This window comes from Leuciscus leuciscus (genome assembly GCF_965113295.1).
Source record: "Leuciscus leuciscus genome assembly, chromosome: 10".
NCBI lineage: Eukaryota > Metazoa > Chordata > Actinopteri > Cypriniformes > Leuciscidae > Leuciscus > Leuciscus leuciscus.
In genome coordinates, this window is record NC_138734.1 from 24,780,412 (window position 1) to 24,799,942 (window position 19,531).

Sequence of the window (19,531 nt, forward strand, 5' to 3'; positions counted from 1 at the left end):
GGCATCAGTATGTGTTTGTGAATACTGCATGTTTCATTGGTGTTAATGGATCACTAACGTCTCATATTTTGCTAATGTAAGTGTGTATTATGCCATATTTCACAAGTTTGGAGAGTGTACATACCTGGTGGGTATCCTGGGCTACCTGTCTGATAAAGGTTGGCTGTGTAGGTCGGGGCAGTCGTAGGATAACCTCCGGGATAGCCTGTACACATGCAGAGAGACAACAGTTTAGAAATGACACTAAAACATAAAATCAACATTAGCAATTAATTGAATTGATCTGCACTGGTCAATTACATGCAATACACAGCCGAAGTGCCAGACTTGCCAACATAGAAACAATTTCTAATAAACAAGATAAACAATTTTTATTATTAAATTATATTTTGTAAACAAAGTATGGAAAAAATTCATTTAAAAAAATTACAAAAAATATGTCTCTCATGCAGACAAAAGCTGCATTTATTTGATCAAATAATACAGTAAAAAACAGTAATATTGTGGAATATTACTACAATTTAAAATAGCCGTTTTCAATTTGAATATATTTTAAAAGGTAATTTATTCCTGTGATCAAAGCTGAATTTTCAGCATCATTACTCCAGTCTACAGTTAAGTCAAGTCAAGTTTATTTGTATAGCGCTTTTCACAATACAGATTGTATCAAAGCAGCTTCACAGTATTAAATTAAAATAATACAACAAAGTTTTTTCAAGAGGAATTTATTGATTGATCAAATTAAATTAAATATCCCCAAAATATCCCCAACTGAGCAAGCCAAAGGCAACAGTGTCACATGATCCTTTAGAAATCATTCTAATATGCCGATTTGCTGCTCAAGGAACATTTCCTATTATTATCAATGTTAAAAAAAGTTATGCTGGTTAATATTTCTGTGGAAACTGATTTCTTTTTCAGGATTCTTTGCATTTATTTCAAATCGTAGCATTATAAATTACTTTACTGTCACTTTTGATCAATTTAATGCATCCTTGGTGAATAAAAGTATTATTTCTTTGGATAAGGTTATAAACAGCAAAAACAGCTAAAAAGCCATGCCAAATACTGAAAGAAATTGTGGATACAAATTACATTGGTGTGTAAGCTAAAAAACATATCAAAGTTCAACAAGAAAAGCAGCTTGCTTTTGTACATAGTAGTACAAGATTTATTACAAAAAATACTTTATGTAGAGGGCTAGAGGCCAAATGCAAAGACAAATGTTTCCGATTCACATTGTCACAACACGACAAAAAATTGTCTTTGCATTTGGCCTCTAAATAAAGTATTTAAAAAAAGAAAATAAATATGTTTCTATTATGTGTGTGAGCTTCTCTTCTTGTTGTGCTTTGGATAAGATTATAAAATAAACCAATATCTAAATAGCTACGTATATAGGCTTTAGTTTAGAACAATCTGGCTACATTCTCATATTGAATGCCTACTTTTTTTCTTTTTTTAACAAATCAATCCATTTCCAATTGGATAAAATCAAGTCCTGTCCAACCTTTTCAAGTTGAATATCCTGTTTCACTCAACAATACAATAGATTAGAATTTATTTTTTTTATTTTTTTTTTATCACCAGAACATAAATTAACGAAAGCAAGTGCAGATTAATTTTTACAAACAAAAAGGCTGTTACTATTTCCAGATATACTGATCCAAATCAAATCTCTGTAACCTGTGCTATCATAGGAAAGGACAAAGAGAGGGAGAGAGAGCGAGGTGAGCTCTTTATTGAACAGGATGAGCACAGATGGCATCCATTACGACATGTCTGTCTCAATAAGACACAGTCGGATGAGTGTGAAACCCAGTGCACCGCTCCATACTGAACAGCACGAGCTGTCAGACGTACAGGGCATCATGGGAAGGGAGTATCCAGGTCTGGACAGCTCACTGCAAGGGATGGATTATATCAACACTGGAGGATGCAGGAGAAATACTGCCGAAAGAGTGAGCATGTGAGGACCTGCTTGATCATGTGTTTGGTAAAGGAACCGTTCACCCATAGATGATGACAGAATTGTCATCATCTACTCACACACATACAGTATATGTCTATTTGTACATAAAAGGAGATATTTAGAATAATGCTCTGGCTATATTTTTCTATGTTGATAATTGACTTGCCAGAGCATTTCTATCCCAATAATAAAAAGCAAAGAAAAAGAAAAATTATATAAAATGGTAACACTTTACAATAAAGGCCCTTTCACACCGGATGCGTAACGAAAAAGCGAAACGAAAAAGCGAATAGTTCGTGTGCGAATAGTTCGCATCAAAACCATTCACATCAGCCGCGACGCGAATTTGCGACGTCTGTGACGTTCAGAGAGCTTCAACATTCCCGAACTTTCGCGCGAATCGCGCCGACAGCTGAGAAAACATGGACACTTCATCATCATCATCCAGTCATAGTCATAGCATCCAGTGAAGACGAGCTTTTCATTTTATTTAAAAGACAGAAAAGAAGGTTTTGGGTGCACCCAATCTTACAGAACAGAGAGTCTGAAGGGGAGTATGCTTATGTGCACAGTTTTTTTTTTTTGCGTCTTCAACTAAACACAGTGCGTTTTGTAATGTAATGTAACTACATGTAACACACGAAGTAAGTAAGTTAAAAATCATTCGACTAGAAACTGTAGATATCACACAAAGAATGTATACTAAAAGCAGCCCTAAATAGTCTCACTACATTTTGTTACGTGTTCAAAGTAAACACGGTCTCTGTCTCTATCTTTGACGATAATAGTGTTAGCTTTCTATCCCAAATGTAGTTTCGCATGCCTACACAGCACAGGACTATATGACTAAAACTATCACACAACAAACTCACAGTCAAGATAACCGAGTTGGTTGGCAATGCTACGCCACACATTGTCTTTCAAATCGTTGTCCTTGTAGTATGTGATTGGCTGAAGCCTATTCTGTCGCCGCAAAAGTAAAAAAAAAATCGACATCGAAGCGAATAAAATAAAAGTAGTTTTTTCGCCGCTGCGCATTCGCGTTCGGTGTGGAAGCACTCATTACACAAACAGCTGATGTTTAATAAAACCATCGCGCGAATGGTTCGTGCGTCAAAATCGCGTCCAGTGTGAAAGGGCCTTAAGAGTCCATCTGTAACATTAACTAAGGTTAATAAATGTCATAGTAGTATTGATCCTTAATTAACTAAAACATTTTTACATTTTAAAGTTCTATCATTACTAACATGAATGATCAAGTTATAATTAATGTATTAATATTTATTTCATTAAATATATACAGTAAAAAGGTTCAGCACTTTTTAAAAAAAATTATTAATAAAGTTTACAGCACTAGATTACTTGGAGTTTAAATTTTTATTCAGTATCCATTTTATAAACTTAATCGGTTAATCAGTTATCAGCCAGCGTGGTCCAACCTAGTTATCACTATCGGTAAAATCCACTATCGGTCGACCTCTAATTTCGGCATAATTTGCAGCAGGAAAACGGAAAAAATATGTATTTTGTTTCCCAAACAATATTTTGAAAGCACCACAATTTTCAGGGAAACCAACTTAGAAAATGGCTTAAATATAGTGCTATCATTAAGCTAGCTGAAAGTCAAAGTATTTTAAATTACACAATTCACTTGCTAAAGCCTTCCAAGCTACACCAAACAGTATCGTAAGATATAGTGATATTTGTCTGAAGACACCAGAAGTTTAACTCTTTATCTGCAAGAACAGAGCGTCCTATACATTTTCTCCCTCTCTCTCCATTGAAATGACCTGAAAAGTCATTCATCCGTTAAGCAGTGCTCACAAAGACACAATCTGATTACAAGTGTTGCAGCCTCTGATACAAACAACTCTCTCTCCAGTTACATCTGCACTGACAGGCAACTCTCTTTAAAATGGGACTTTAATATTTCATTTCATCTTTCAGTCACTTCAGTTCATTCCTGCATTTACAAGATACATGCAGAACCGCTTGTACTATAATAATGTCACAATCATGTGTCCAATGAACTGTGTGATGTGTGTCTTGTCTTATATGGAGAATCTCTCTCACTGGAAGTCACTTTATTTTATATTATCAGGTAAATATTAGGTCTGTGAACTATGCTCATTCCCAGTGATCACAAATGAGACCTCTTTAATATATCGATGATTTCTCCTAGACAACAATGAGATACAACAACAACAACTACCGGTACTATTTCTACTAATAATAAATATTCATTTATAAATGTAATATAAATGATAATAATAATAATAATAACAACAACAAATAAAGAAATGAGATACAGTGAGGAAAATAAGTATTTGAACACCCTGCTATTTTGCAAGTTCTCCCACTTGGAAATCATGGAGGGGTCTGAAATTGTCATCGTAGGTGCATGTCCACTGTGAGAGACATAATCTAAAAACAAAAGTCCAGAAATCACAATATATGATTTTTTAACTATTTATTTGTATGATACAGCTGCAAATAAGTATTTGAACACCTGTCTATCAGCTAGAATTCTGACCCTCAAAGACCTGTTAGGCTATGTTCACACTTAGCGTCTTTTTTCAAACTGCCAGCGTCTGTTCTACATTATAACCCTATGGAGTAAACCGTTTTTTCAAAAAAGTCCTGAGCGCTTTTTTAGACGCCACCGCCGGCGTCTTTTTCTGCAGCTCAGAGCGTCTTTTTAAGTTGAAAAAAGTTCAACTTTTCTGAAAAGAACGCCCTACGTCAAGCGCCTTTTTGACAGCTGACCAATGACAAGCGAGTAGCGAGACCTGTCGTTTCCATAACAACAAGAACAACTCGTGAGTTTAGAATTATAAGGTTCTATCTCCACTTTGGTCGAAATTGAGTTTTTGACATAATCTGATCCATTAGGTGTTTATTAATGCCTGTGTGGTGTTATTTTTGTAAAAATATATTTTGTTTGTAGTTATTAATAAAATAAAAAAGGTTCCATCTCTCCATTGCCAGCTGGGATGTAAAAACTTTGATGCTCAATATCTCAGAACTACCCTAAACGGAGATAGAACCTTATAATTCTAAGCTCACGAACTGTCTGTCGTGCACCCACAAACGTCTTTGTGAACCGACTTTCTCCTCCCCGGTAACTTCAAAAGCCAACGCAAGAGCCAACTTTCTCTTTCTCGACATTTTTTGCATCACACAGCACTAGGCTACTGTTGCAGCTGTTGTTATAGCAACAAAAGACACGCTCGGCTGCTATTTGTAACCGAACGCTGCCAGCATTTTTTTTTGCAAAAAAAACGCCGTTGTCAACTTTTTCTTGTCAAAAAAGACGTTAAGTGTGAACATAGCCTTAGTCTGCCTTTAAAATGTCCACCTCCACTCCATTTATTATCCTAAATTAGATGCACCTGTTTGAGGTCGTTAGCTGCATAAAGACACCTGTCCACCCCATACAATCAGTAAGAATCCAACTACTAACATGGCCAAGACCAAAGAGCTGTCCAAAGACACTAGAGACAAAATTGTACACCTCCACAAGGCTGGAAAGGGCTACGGGGAAATTGCCAAGCAGCTTGGTGAAAAAAGGTCCACTGTTGGAGCAATCATTAGAAAATGGAAGAAGCTAAACATGACTGTCAATCTCCCTCGGACTGGGGCTCCATGCAAGAGCTCACCTCATGGGGTCTCAATGATCCTAAGAAAGGTGAGAAATCAGCCCAGAACTACACGGGAGGAGCTGGTCAATGACCTGAAAAGAGCTGGGACCACCTTTTCCAAGGTTACTGTTGGTAATACACTAAGACGTCATGGTTTGAAATCATGCATGGCACGGAAGGTTCCCCTGCTTAAACCAGCACATGTCAAGGCCTGTCTTAAGTTTGCCAATGACCATTTGGATGATCCAGAGGAGTCATGGGAGAAAGTCATGTGGTCAGATGAGACCAAAATATAACTTTTTGGTCATAATTCCACTAAACGTGTTTGGAGGAAGAAGAATGATGAGTACCATCCCAAGAACACCATCCCTACTGTGAAGCATGGGGGTGGTAGCATCATGCTTTGGGGGTGTTTTTCTGCACATGGGACAGGGCGACTGCACTGTATTAAGGAGAGGATGACCGGGGCCATGTATTGCGAGATTTTGGGGAACAACCTCCTTCCCTCAGTTAGAGCATTGAAGATGGGTCAATCTGGGTCTTCCAACATGACAATGACCCGAAGCACACAGCCAGGATAACCAAGGAGTGGCTCTGTAAGAAGCATATCAAGGTTCTGGCGTGGCCTAGCCAGTCTCCAGAATTAAACCCAATAGAGAATCTTTGGAGGGATCTCAAACTCCGTGTTTCTCAGCGACAGCCCAGAAACCTGACTGATCTAGAGAAGATCTGTGTGGAGGAGTGGGCCAAAATCCCTCCTGCAGTGTGTGCAAACCTGGTGAAAAACTACAGGAAACGTTTGACCTCTGTAATTGCAAACAAAGGCTACTGTACCAAATATTAACATTGATTTTCTCAGGTGTTCAAATACTTATTTGCAGCTGTATCATACAAATAAATAGTTAAAAAAATCATACATTGTGATTTCTGGATTTTTTTTTTTAGATTATGTCTCTCACAGTGGACATGCACCTACGATGACAATTTCAGACCCCTCCATGATTTCTAAGTGGGAGAACTTGCAAAATAGCAGGGTGTTCAAATACTTATTTTCCTCACTGTATATGCAAATATAAAGATAACTGCAAATATAATATTATTATCTTTGCAGTTATCTTTATATTTGCATATATCTAATTTCTTTATAAGTTGTTATTATTATTATTATTATACATATGCAATTAAAAAAAAATTATATTAATTTATGCATTTTTTATAAATGCAATAATAACCAAGGATTAAAATCAGGATTATAATATTAATATTCAAAAGATAAATAAACCTGATATACAACTTATAAATTGAATCTATCCCATATATTAAAGGGATAGTTCACTTTGAAATTAAATTTTGGTATGTTTTAGCTTACCTCAAGGGCATCCAAGATGTAGGTGTCTTTTTTTCCGCAGTAGTTTCAATTTTGATATTTTTAGGTCAAACCGTTCTTGTCTGTCAGTCATATAATGCAGGTCGATGGTCACTGTCTCAAAGAGCATGCACAGAGTCCAAATTAAAACAATTCCCCATCGTCCAAATTAAACAATTCCCCATATATATATATATATATATATATATATATATATATATATATATATATATATATATATATATATATATAGATATATATATAGATATATATATATATATAGATATATATATATATATATATATATATATAGATATATACACTAGATGTCGCCTTGGCTACTGCGAAACCGTAGCCAAGGCGACATGTATATACCTATACCCGCCCGCACTCTCAGATCACTTGGACGTGGCTGAGTTCAAGAGGTAAAAACGAAATAAAAACTGTTCGTTTTCTCACACAAACCGCTCGTTTCGTGTCTTAGGCCATCAATGTGTACTTACGATGGGGAATTGTTTAATTTGGACGATGGGGAATTGTTTTAATTTGGACTCTGTGCATGCTCTTTGAGACAAGTGACCATCGACCTGCATTATGACTGACAGACAAGAACGGTTTGACCTAAAAATATCAAAATTGAAATTACTGCGGAAAAAAAGACACCTACATCTTGGATGCCCTTGAGGTAAGCTAAAACATACCAAAATTTCATTTCAAAGTGAACTATCCCTTTAAGAGATTACAGGTTTAGTTATAGTTAGAAATTACATGTTTTGCATTAAAAACTACTCTTACAGCAGTTATTTAAATTGTACTGAATTTCATTATATTTTGATTCTACTTTATTATTATAAAATTATACATCTGGTTTGAGAAATTCAGAAATTCAATCCTGGATGGAAGACTACCCTGGCCAGCTACTGACCAGCTCAGACCAGGCTGCTACCATGATCCAAAATAAAACTTCCAGCTTAAGATGGATTTTCCAACAGTGAAAATTCTCCCCGCTAATCTCATATGCTATATCTCATATTTTTTTGTTGAGTTTTTGAACAATGTCTCAGACTGTGCTCAAATCTGCCTAGATACCAAAGTCAGACATCTCAATATGAACTAATTTCTCATCAAATGATATGCTATATGCTATTAGTTGCTTTTCACATTCATATTACAGCTCAATACTCTTCCTGTCCGTAAACAACTGTCTCTTTTAATTTCTCCAAAGGAATGTTCTAAAATAAAACTGACACTTGAATCGTAAGTGAGAAAACCCTGTAAGTGAGGGGGGGAGGGGTGGGGGGAGTAGATGTTGGTGTGTAAACAGTCTCTATTGACCCAGAGAATCCCTTCAATAAGAGCACATCAAATATGAGCCTACGGTTGCCATGGCAGCAGACAAACACCTGCCATGAGTGACACGGCGCTCATGGCTCTACATGCATAAACACCCGCCAACACGGAACAGAAGTGAGAGGTGAAGTATGCATTAATGCACACCCATTTTTATTTTCGGGTGATCAATCCCTCTACAGACAACAAGAAACAGAATTTGCACCTTAAAGGTGCAGTAAGTGATTTTGAAGAAACGCTGTTGATAATTGAAATTGCTCCACCTCCAAAATGCATGAACATGCAATAAAAGAGTGGATATCTCTTTATCATAGCTGAAGCGAAGCACAGCAGCTCCAGACAAACAATGACACTCAAAACCGCCCTGTAACTACAGCTAACCTTACAACAATAGCATATCTTGGTTCTGTGAAACATAGCAAAGCCAATGTATGGAGCAAAAAACAAGGCAACCTTGGTGTTAATTTTCAGACCTTCCCACTTAGGCCTCTCCAGCGCTAGAAAGCTAGAGGTCCTAAAGCCCTTGGCTGATCATAACCCTTCTTTTTCCAGTGAAATTCTTCTAACCTCTTCTCTTTTGTAATGTCTCTCAGCCACTTCTCTTTCTACAGTCTTTCTTCAAATCTCCCTCTTGCTCACTCTCTCTCTCCTCCCCCATCATGAGTGGACATGTCCCCTGCTGCTGATTTGCTACAAGTGTTTCATTGTGCTCTGTCAGATCCACTTTCAACAGCATTTCCCAGAAATCACTTACTGCACCTTTAACTATTGATATGTTTTTTGAGTTGTCTAGAGTAAGATCACAGACATTTATAAATTAAGTATGTTGTAATTTTAAATATGTGCGATTGTCTCATTACATACCTGTGTATGCCATATTCTTCGGGTTTCCGTACGGGGTTCCCGGTTGCACTGGGCTGTACACCGGGTTCATGGTGGAAGACAGCCTGTTCTTACTGAAAGAAACAGATAGACAGATAGACAGAATATGAGTTACGCCAGTGTTGTTTTGACAGGTATGAACTTCTGCAACACTATTATCTGCCTAAACAAACCCAAATGATGATAAAACATAACACACACAAACACACACACAAGCACAAGTCTCAAATTCTCTAGGCTCTACAGCAGGGATAGGCAACTCCGGTCCTGGAGGGCCGCCGTCCTGCAGAGTTTAGCTCCAACCCTAATTAAACACACCTGAACAAGGCAATCAATGTTTTCAGGATTACTAGATAGATACAGGCAGGTGAGTTTTTATCAGGGCTGAAGCTAAACTCTGCAGGACAGCGGCCCTCCAGGACCGGAGTTGCCTATCCCTGCTCTACAGTCTTACCATACATATTTTTTCATTTTTTTTTACCTTATTTTGAAGAATTACATAAAATGGCTTTTCACACTTGAAATAGTTAACCCTGGGTCATTCTAAACCCCGGGTAAATGGAATCCTGGGTTATCATGCTTCACGTTTCACACTGTTAATAATATACCCTGAGTTGACAATTAATCGTGGGTATTCATAAGATGAAGTTTCACACTTTACATTCCTAAACCTAGGGTTAACATACGTATTTGCATATTTGCTTTGCCAGTCTCACTGACTGGATGAACGCAGCATGTGACCTGTTTACATAAAGGCTATAGCATTGCCGACTGTAAGAATGAAATGGTCTCTTCACACAAATTTCCGTGTGTTCTATCGTCATTTGACATTTTTCATATTCAAACGAGCAGCCATATCACCCTGTAGCCCAAGACTGGTTGCCCACTGAAGCTAAGCAGGGTTGAGCCTGGTTATTACCTAGATGGGAGACTCCTGGAAAAACTAGGTTGCTGCTTGAAGAGGTGTTAGTGAGGCCAGAAGGGAGTGCTTACCCTGTGGTCTGTGTGGGTCTTAATGCCCCAGTAAAGTGATGGGGACACTATACTGTCAAAGAGCCCAGTCCTTCGGATGAGACGTTAAACCGAGGTCCTGACTTTCTGTGGTCCCATGGCACTTCTCGTAAAGAGTAGGGGTGTAACCCCGGTGTCTTGGCCATATTCCATCCAATGGCCCTTGCTAATCCCCATCCATTGAATTGTCTCTATTATTCTCTCTCCTCTCCACCTATAGCTGGTGTGTGGTGAGCGCACTGGCGCCAATGTACTGTGGCTGCCGTCGCATCTTCCAAGTGGATGCTGCACGCTGGTGGTGGTTGAGGAAATCCCAACATTGTAAAGTGCTTTGGGTGTACAGTAGTACATATGAAAGCACGTGGATATAAGGAGGAGGGTTTCTTAACCCTGGGTAAAAAACGGTGCTAACCCTGCCTCTAAATTACAAGTGTGAAACGTTCCTTTACGTTCCATTAAAAGTGGGATTAAGAATGACCGGGGGTAAGCGCAGTGTGAAAAGACTTAGCTATTTTAAGACCACGTTTCAGGAGATGCTGTAAAGTAAATCTTCACATATGTTTAGCTGTGGCTTTTTACATGTTTAGGTTACTTTTGTAATGGTATTAGAGTTAATAGATAATTCTTAATATTTGAATGCCAATAAACAATATATTGGGCCAATAAATCTAAATTTGTTTAACATTTTTGAGAGCCTGAAAAAAAAAGTCGTACCATTAAATGCTATGTCCCAAGCACTAATCAAAACTATACAGTATATAATTTGAAACAGTGTAAGTTTTAAAATTAATTTTACACTCCTACGGCCAACTTTCTTTATTAAAGTTTTTTAATTTATTGTCTTACAAATAAATAAAATAATGCCTAAATAATGCAAACAAGTCATTGGACAACATTACTTGCGTATAAAGAATCAAAATGCATGGGCCATGGATAAATAAAATGAAATGGCCTCTGCACGGAGTCACGGACAATAATGAAATTATTTTAATTAAACCATATCATTGATGAAAATAATACGAAAATAAAAAGTGCTAGTTATTATTAATAATGCATCAATGTTTTTGAAAAAGAAACATCTTAAATTAATATCACTTTTTTTTAAATAACAGCATTGCTTTTTGAGTTGCATGTGCTGAAGATGAAGAGCTGAATGAACAGATATTTATACAACAGAATCATATTTCAATTTATATCTGCATAAAATGATGGAAATGCACAAGTGAACTTGAACTAAGTTACAGTGCGTGCTAGTCAGAATGTGTAACTCTTGTTGTGGATGCACATGCGCTCTTCCCGTAACAACGCGCTGAAACACGTCAACTAAACCCAAAGAATTCACCATGATTTATTACAATAGTGTTCTCTTTATGTTATGTATATGACAGTCCCAATTGTAGTTATTAATGTTGTGCATTACTGTTTGAGCTACATGCACTGAATGATCATTGGTAAACTGAATCTCTTTACTACCGCGTTAACTTAAAGGTCCCATGGCATGGATTATTTTATTATTTTATAATGTTTCCTGGGGTGCCCTTATAATGTTAGTATTTTTTTTAGATTACATTTTTTTCATAATTTAGAAATAAAAGGCATTTTTCCTAACCTGATTTTAGCCTCTGATTTGAACGCTCTGTTTGAAGGGGCGTGTCTGCTGTGAGACTTCAGTGTAAACACTCACTGCTGAGATTGGCCGACATGCTTGCATATGAAATAGCTAGCATTACATGTGGAACTCTCTCGAAAACTTTTATTATTACAGCTATTATACATTTTTACTATTACAGCTATCGAGATTAACGAATCGTGAGAAGTTTTTAAAGTATTTAGATCTATTCCCATCACATAAAAGGTTGCAGTGATGAGCACTGAGCAGATGAAAGTCTGTTGATTGCGTGAATAAAGATCTTATTATTGCAGTGCAGTTTCTGCACTCTCACTAATGATTTCACCAATGCAAACATGATGTAAATACAGTAAGAGCTTTGTTGTGCAGTGTAACAGCGTCATTGATTTCATAACGAGTTTTGGCAAGTGTCCAGATAAACTTGCGCTGTGTGATTGACAGCTTGGGCAATTGGAAAGGGACTGTTCTTTGATCGCTTTCTGTATATATTTTAATCACAGTTTAAATAAGATTATTTTCATCCTACTAAGAGAAACGATGTGAAGTTGATATTTTAGTCACTGGCTTGATTTACTGATGCATAAACAGTATTGAACGATTTTGAGAGAAAGATTATCTGTCTGAACTTTTACACATCAGAAATTCACATAACCCACTGGTTTTTCAGAGGCTCGGATGAAGGAACAACTAAAGTGAAATTTCCATGCCATGGGACCTTTAAAGGGAAAGTTCACCCAAAAATGAAAATTCTGTCTTCATTGTCCACAAAAGAAGATATTTTGAAAAATGTCTGTAACAAAACAGTTGATGGACCCCATTGACTTTCATAGTATTTTTTTTTCCTACTATGGAAGTCAATGGGGTCCATCAACTGTTTGGTTACCGACATTTTTCAAAATATCTTTTGTGTTCAGCTCATTTTTGGGTGAACTACCCCTTTAACCAAACACATCCTATACACACTAAAAACTCCTGGGTTATTTCTTCAACCCATTTTCTGGGTTATTTGTGTTGGGTTAAAATTATGGGTTATTTTTTCAGAGTAACCATTTTCTGGGTTATAGGGCTAATATGCTGACCCAACTCCTGGGTTGTTTGGGTTTCTGGGTTATTTTTCAAAGAATAACCCATGTTATGTGTTCGATAATAATGTGTTCGAATTTTAAAGACATGGCGCTGCGCGGCCATAAACTGAGAGAGTGCGCATCCGGTCACGGTGTGCGAAAACTCGAGTTGTCCTAGGCGCGATGTGGCGCGGCGATGTGGCGCGGCGCTGCGCTGCGCTTCTCGTCCGGTGTGTGACCCCCTTTAGCCACAGTACGCTACAGTACAGAGCGACGAGGCAACACAATAGTTGAGTTATGTTTACCAGCTGCGCCGTGCTTATCATATTATACAGTGCTCTACTGGCTGAAGTAGTGAGAGTTAAAGAAGCGGGTCAAGTCTTCGAATTGTTGCTAACCTCTATATTACCTCTATAACCTCCAGGTCATTTTGAATGGACAAGCTAACTGATAAGCTAACTGAGTGGCGGCTGTCTGAGCTGATTGGGAATTTTAGAGGTGAGCATTTTACTCTTACTTCCCTTATATCATCTCTCTATACCTAAACATTTTTCTTTAATAAGGCTTAAATGTGTCAGTGCAAGATTTTGTGAAAGTCACAACTTCTTCGACAGTGGGGTATGCATATCTATATAACCCTAAAAGATACTTATCTTTAAGCTGTTATGCATTAGAATGGACCAGATATTCACCTTTGCATTAATGTCATATGACATTTAGGCATGTGCCGGTATCACATTTTCATGCTGCGATTAATTGAGTGATCTTTCATCACGGTATACGGTATTATCACGATATTTTAATTGCACATGAGAAACAAATGGATTGGGGGGGGGAGGATGCAAAAAATTAAATAAAACTTGCATCACAAGGTGTAATTGTGATTGTCAAAACATTTGGTAAATAAACTGAATTTTATTAAGTTTAGTGACAACATGTTACAATGATTACATGGTACAATGACTGGTAGGCTACTGTTTGTATTGCTTAACACAAATTTAACGATTTCAATTCAATACTTGGGATTTGATTTAAATCTTGATTCAATATTGACTAATTTTGGATAAATATTAGGAAGGCTACAGTAGATAGCCCACATGTTATTTTTTTCTCATGAAAAAAAAAATATCTCACATAATGCTATGTAACCATATAGAGCCCTATCAGCTGGTATTATTAAAGGTTACAAATAACTAATTAAATCAAATATAATGTGGTTTTCATTATAATAACAATTATGTAATGACACACGTAAAAAATATAATAAATATGTAAAAAAGTGCAGTGCACATATTCAGCAAAATACTCCTCTTTATCTATATGTTTTAGTCATCTAACATGCTGCTGGTCATTAAATAGTTTAAATGTAACGTTCTATGACACAATTGTTCTCCTGTTTCATATCAAAAGTAACCTGCTCTGTCTTGTTTGACGGTCTTCGTGTCCTCTTTGCTCCGCGATTTTTCTCTGCGTGAGAAAACGGATGTGTGGCGTGAAGTGTGAAGAGTCTCGCGCTGAATGCGTCGAGTTGGCAGCTCTGCTTTTAGAAGCGCGATGGATCCGGATAGATCGGCGGCGGCCATAGACTGTAGGCGGTGGCGTTCCTCCTTCCACCATGCTGCTTCTCCATGTGAGGACTGTTTACATTAGACTAGAAGTGCGCACCGGCCGCATGCTTATACACGTGGCGATTGTTTACATCAGAATGCGCACGTGTTTCGCGCAGCATATACGCAGTGCTTGTTTAAGCGGTTGATGGAAAATAAGCTATAATGCGCGTTCTAAAAATCTAAATTCGGATCTATTATTTTTCACGGTATTTTGAAGTGCCCGCGATAACAATATCGTGCATATTCATTACCGCGATTTATCGCATTACCGAATACCGGCACATGTCTAATGACATTATATTATAATGTTAATATTATTATTGTTTGGATTCAAGATGAATGGCATGCTCAATTCCTTTTGGGTTTAATTTGGGTGCTCTTTGGTCCAAGGTAGGACATCTAAGAGGTAGTGTAGAGAAATGATTCTCTGATAACCAAGGCACTCCTTAATTAAAATGTCTTTATTACAAATTTGACATGTCTAACTGGACAACTTTAAAAAGCCCACGCGTAGCAGCATGGAGCCTTCTTCAGGGCATAATGAAGCAGATGAAAAACTGATCTTATAAAGACAAACACACACAAGTAGAAGCAAACACACAGGTGCTGGCAATCAGTGTTAAAGGTCTACAGATAATTGCTAGGACACGCCTCTCACACGGTTCTCAGCACTGAAACTATAAATCACAATAATAAACAGAAACACAGGCAACAAATAGCATACATATATATATATCATGCATACATGCAATAGTCCATTGCTTTAAAACTCCATATCCAAAAGGTTTCACGTTGCAATAACCGTTTTAAAATGTCACCTCCACGTATTGATTTTTTAATAATTTCAATGCCCTGAATTCTCAAAGATGATGGGTCACTGTGATGTATTTCTTTATAGTGTTTAGCCATAGGGTAATCTTTGTAGAGGCAGAACTAAAAGAAAACTAAAAGAGCGGTTTTATGAACACAAATACGCAATCCGAGTCAACAACGAAGATTACCCTATGGCTAAACACTATAAAGAAATACATCACAGTGACCCATCATCTTTGAGAATTCAGGGCATTGAAATTATTAAAAAATCAATACGTGGAGGTGACATTTTAAAACGGTTATTGCAACGTGAAACCTTTTGGATATGGAGTTTTAAAGCAATGGACTATCCAGGATTAAATGAGGAGATAGATTATAGACCTTTTCTGTGATTTTGTAATATTGTTTTTTCTTGTGATTACTTACTTTTCATATGTATTGTATATGCATATGTATGCATGAATGTATATGCATGTGTATGTATGAATATATGCATGCTACCTGTTGCTTGTGTTTTTTGCTTATATTGTGACCAACAGCTTTAGTGCTGAGAATCATGTGAGAGGCGTGCCCTAGCAATGTATGCATGATATATATATGCATGCTATTTGTTGCCTGTGTTTCTGTTTATTATTGTGATTTATAGTTTCAGTGCTGAGAACCGTGTGAGAGGCGTGTCCTAGCAATTATCTGTAGACCTTTAACACTGATTGCTAGCACCTGTGTGTTTGCTTCTACTTGTGTGTGTTTGTCTTTATAAGATCAGTTTTTCATCTGCTTCATTATGCCCTGAAGAAGGCTCCATGCTGCTACGCGTGGGCTTTTTAAAGTTGTCCAGTTAGACATGTCAAATTTGTAATAAAGACATTTTAATTAAGGAGTGCCTTGGTTATCAGAGAATCATTTCTCTACACTACCCGTTAATATTATTATGTTAATATTATATATAATGTAATATTACACTTGTTAATGAAAGAAAAGATGGACAGTATAGACTATCATTCACACAAAATGGGTAATGCTGCAAAAGAACCACATTAGTTAACTGGCAATTTGGGCCACGAAAAAAAAAAAAAAGCCACAGCATTCCCTTAAATGTGATTATTTGTTAGCTTGATAATGAAAGAGTGTCTGGTGAGTGGTTCACAATTGTCTCGACTTATTAACAATACTCATGTTGTCTTGTTTTCTGTCTTTCAGATGAAGACATAGATGAGTCATTACTAACTAACATTTGGGTCAGGTATTTAACCCAGAATTTGGGTCAAAAAGAATAACCCAAATTTCTGGGTTGAAATAACCCAGAAATTAGTTGGTCCCTTTTTAACCCAGGACTTTTTAGTGTGTATGAGATCTGATAGTGGGGAAATAATTATTTGATCCCCTGCTGATTTTGTAAGTTCACCCACTGACAAAGAAATGAAGGGTCTATAATTTTTACGGTAGGTTTATTTTAACGGATAGAGACAGAATATCAACCAAAAAATCCAGAAAAACATTATACAAAGGTTGTAAATTGATTAGCATTTGATCGAGTGAAATAAGTATTTGATCCCCTACCAACCAGCAAGAATTCTGCCTCCCACAGATTGGCTATGTGCCCATGTGGAACACAGATTAGTCCTGCCACTTTAAGAAAGTACTCTTAATGTCAGCTCATGTGTATAAAAGAAACCTGTCCACAGAATCTGTATCTTCCATTCCATCCTCTCCACCACTATGGGCAAAACCAAAGAGCTGTCAAACGTCAGGGACCAGATTGTAGACCTGCACAAGGCTGGAATGGGCTACAAGACCATCAGCAAGAAGCTTGGTGAGAAGGAGACAACTGTTGGTGCCATTATTTGGAAATGGAAGATATACAAAATAACCATTAAATCACCCTGGGTCTGGAGCTCCATGCAAGATCTCGCCTCATGGGGTACGGATGATCATGAGAAAGGATGATCGCGGGAGGAACTTGTTAATGATCTCAAGGCAGTTGGGACCACAGTCACCAAGCAAACAATTGGTAACACACTATGCCGCAATGGATTGAAATCTTGCAGCACCCGTAAGGTCCCCCTGCTCAAGAAGGCCCGTCTGAAGTTTGCCTATGAACATCTAATGATTTAGAGAAGGCTTGGGAGGAAGTGCTGTGGTCAGATGAGACCCAAATTGAGTTCTTTGGTATCAACTCAACTTGTCATGTTTGGAGGAAGAGAAATGCTGACTATGACCCCAAGAACACCATCCCTACAGTCAAGCACGGAGGTGGAAACATTATGCTCTGGGGCTGTTACTCTTCTAAGGGTACAGGACGACTTCACCGTATTGAGGGGCTGATGGATGGGCCATGTACCGTAAAATCCTTCCTTCAGCCAGAACACTGAAGATGGGTCGTGGATGGGACTTCCAGCATGACAATGACCCGAAACATACTGCCTAGGCAACAAAGGAGTGGCTCAAGAAGAAGCATATTAAGGTTTTGGAGTGGCCTAGCCAGTCTCCACACCTTAATCTGAGGGGCTGATGGATGGGCCATGTACCGTAAAATCCTTCCTTCAGCCAGAACACTGAAGATGGGTCGTGGATGGGACTTCCAGCATGACAATGACCCGAAACATACTGCCTAGGCAACAAAGGAGTGGCTCAAGAAGAAGCATATTAAGGTTTTGGAGTGGCCTAGCCAGTCTCCACACCTTAATCTGAGGGGCTGATGGATGGGCCATGTACCGTAAAATCCTTCCTTCAGCCAGAACACTGAAGATGGGTCGTGGATGGGACTTCCAGCATGACAATGACCCGAAACATACTGCCTAGGCAACAAAGGAGTGGCTCAAGAAGAAGCATATTAAGGTTTTGGAGTGGCCTAGCCAGTCTCCACACCTTAATCCTATAGAAAATCTGTGGAGGGAGCTGAAACTTAGAGTTGCAAAGGATTTAGAGAGGATCTGTAAAGAGGAATGGACCAAAATCCCTCCTGAGATGTGTGCAACAGAGAACCACTTTTCTAGGCATGGTATGGGATTCGATCACTATGCAAGCATGTTTCTCTCCAGCACGCATTGATCCCAGGGATTCAGGGACAAGATTCGTATCACCTTGATCGCCCCGCGGTGGCTGGGCAGAGTGTGGTTGTCGGATCTAGTGTCTCTCCTCGACGGATCTCCTTGGGAGATTCCGGTCAGGAGGGACCTTCTGTCCCAAACAGGGGGCTCAATACTTCACCCCCGCCTAGAACTGTGGAAGCTGTGGGCTTGGCCTCTGAAGGGGCCCAGCTTATAGATGCTGGTCTCTCAACTGAAGTTGTTGAGACCATTCTTCACTACAGAGCTCTCTCCACAAGGAAACTGAATGCCCTGAAGTGGAGAGTGTTCACTTCTTGGTACAGTGGTCGTCAGCTGGACCCAGTTAACTGCCCTGTTGGTACAGTGCTGGAGTTCCTGCAAGAGCGATTTGCTCCAGTTATCTCCGTCCACTTTAAAGGTGTACGTGGCCTTGGATGGAGAGTCGGGGCTATCTCTTGTGCTTATGAATTGGCCGGACTGCCTACCCCTTTGGCAATGCGGGCCTATTCAACTAAGAGTATGGCTGCCTCTAAGGCTCTAGTGTCAGGAATTTCACTTCAAGATGTTTGTGATGCGACAGGCTGGTCCTCACCACACATATTCATGAGGTTTTACGTCCTAGACTTGGGCTCCACACCTGGTGCTCTTGTCCTAGTGCTTTCTTGATTCACACTAGAAAGACACTGGTTCATTGTGGCGGCGTGGGTATAGACGTTCCCACAGCGTCAATCGACGCAGCGCAAGTTCCCTTGAAATGGAACGCCTCTGTTCCGACTGCAACCTCGGTTCCCTGAAGAGGGAACGAGATGCTGTGTCACCCTGCCATACTTACTGAATGCCTGCTAGCGACTTGCTTCATCCTATTAGAAGCTAGCTTTACACAGTATGGGCAGGGTTTATAGTTTCCTGGTTGATGACGTCACCCGCCTCTGACGTCTTGTCACACCATTGGACTGTTTTCACTCATTTTTCATGACGCAATCACGCAGTGTTCCCACAGCGTCAATTGATGCAGCGTCTCGTTCCCTCTTCAGGGAACCGAGGCGATTTGCTGCTCAAGAAACATTTCTTATCAATGTTGAAATGTTGTGCTGCTAAATATTTTTTTCAGGATTCTTTGAATAAAAGGCAAAAAAACTAAC

General features: G+C 38.5%; 1 protein-coding gene across 3 annotated transcripts in view; it reads right to left on the reverse strand.

Annotated features, from left to right (window-relative positions):
• Positions 1-19,531, reverse strand: part of fam168a (family with sequence similarity 168 member A) — a 69,903-nt gene that overhangs the window by 18,053 nt on the left and 32,319 nt on the right. For all 3 annotated transcript variants that reach the window (XM_082183096.1, XM_082183094.1, XM_082183095.1), the window contains 2 exons: positions 9,194-9,285; positions 125-205 (listed from right to left, as the gene is read on the reverse strand). In XM_082183096.1, coding sequence (XP_082039222.1) covers positions 125-205; positions 9,194-9,285 — 173 coding nt within the window. The remainder of the gene's footprint in view (positions 1-124; positions 206-9,193; positions 9,286-19,531) is intronic.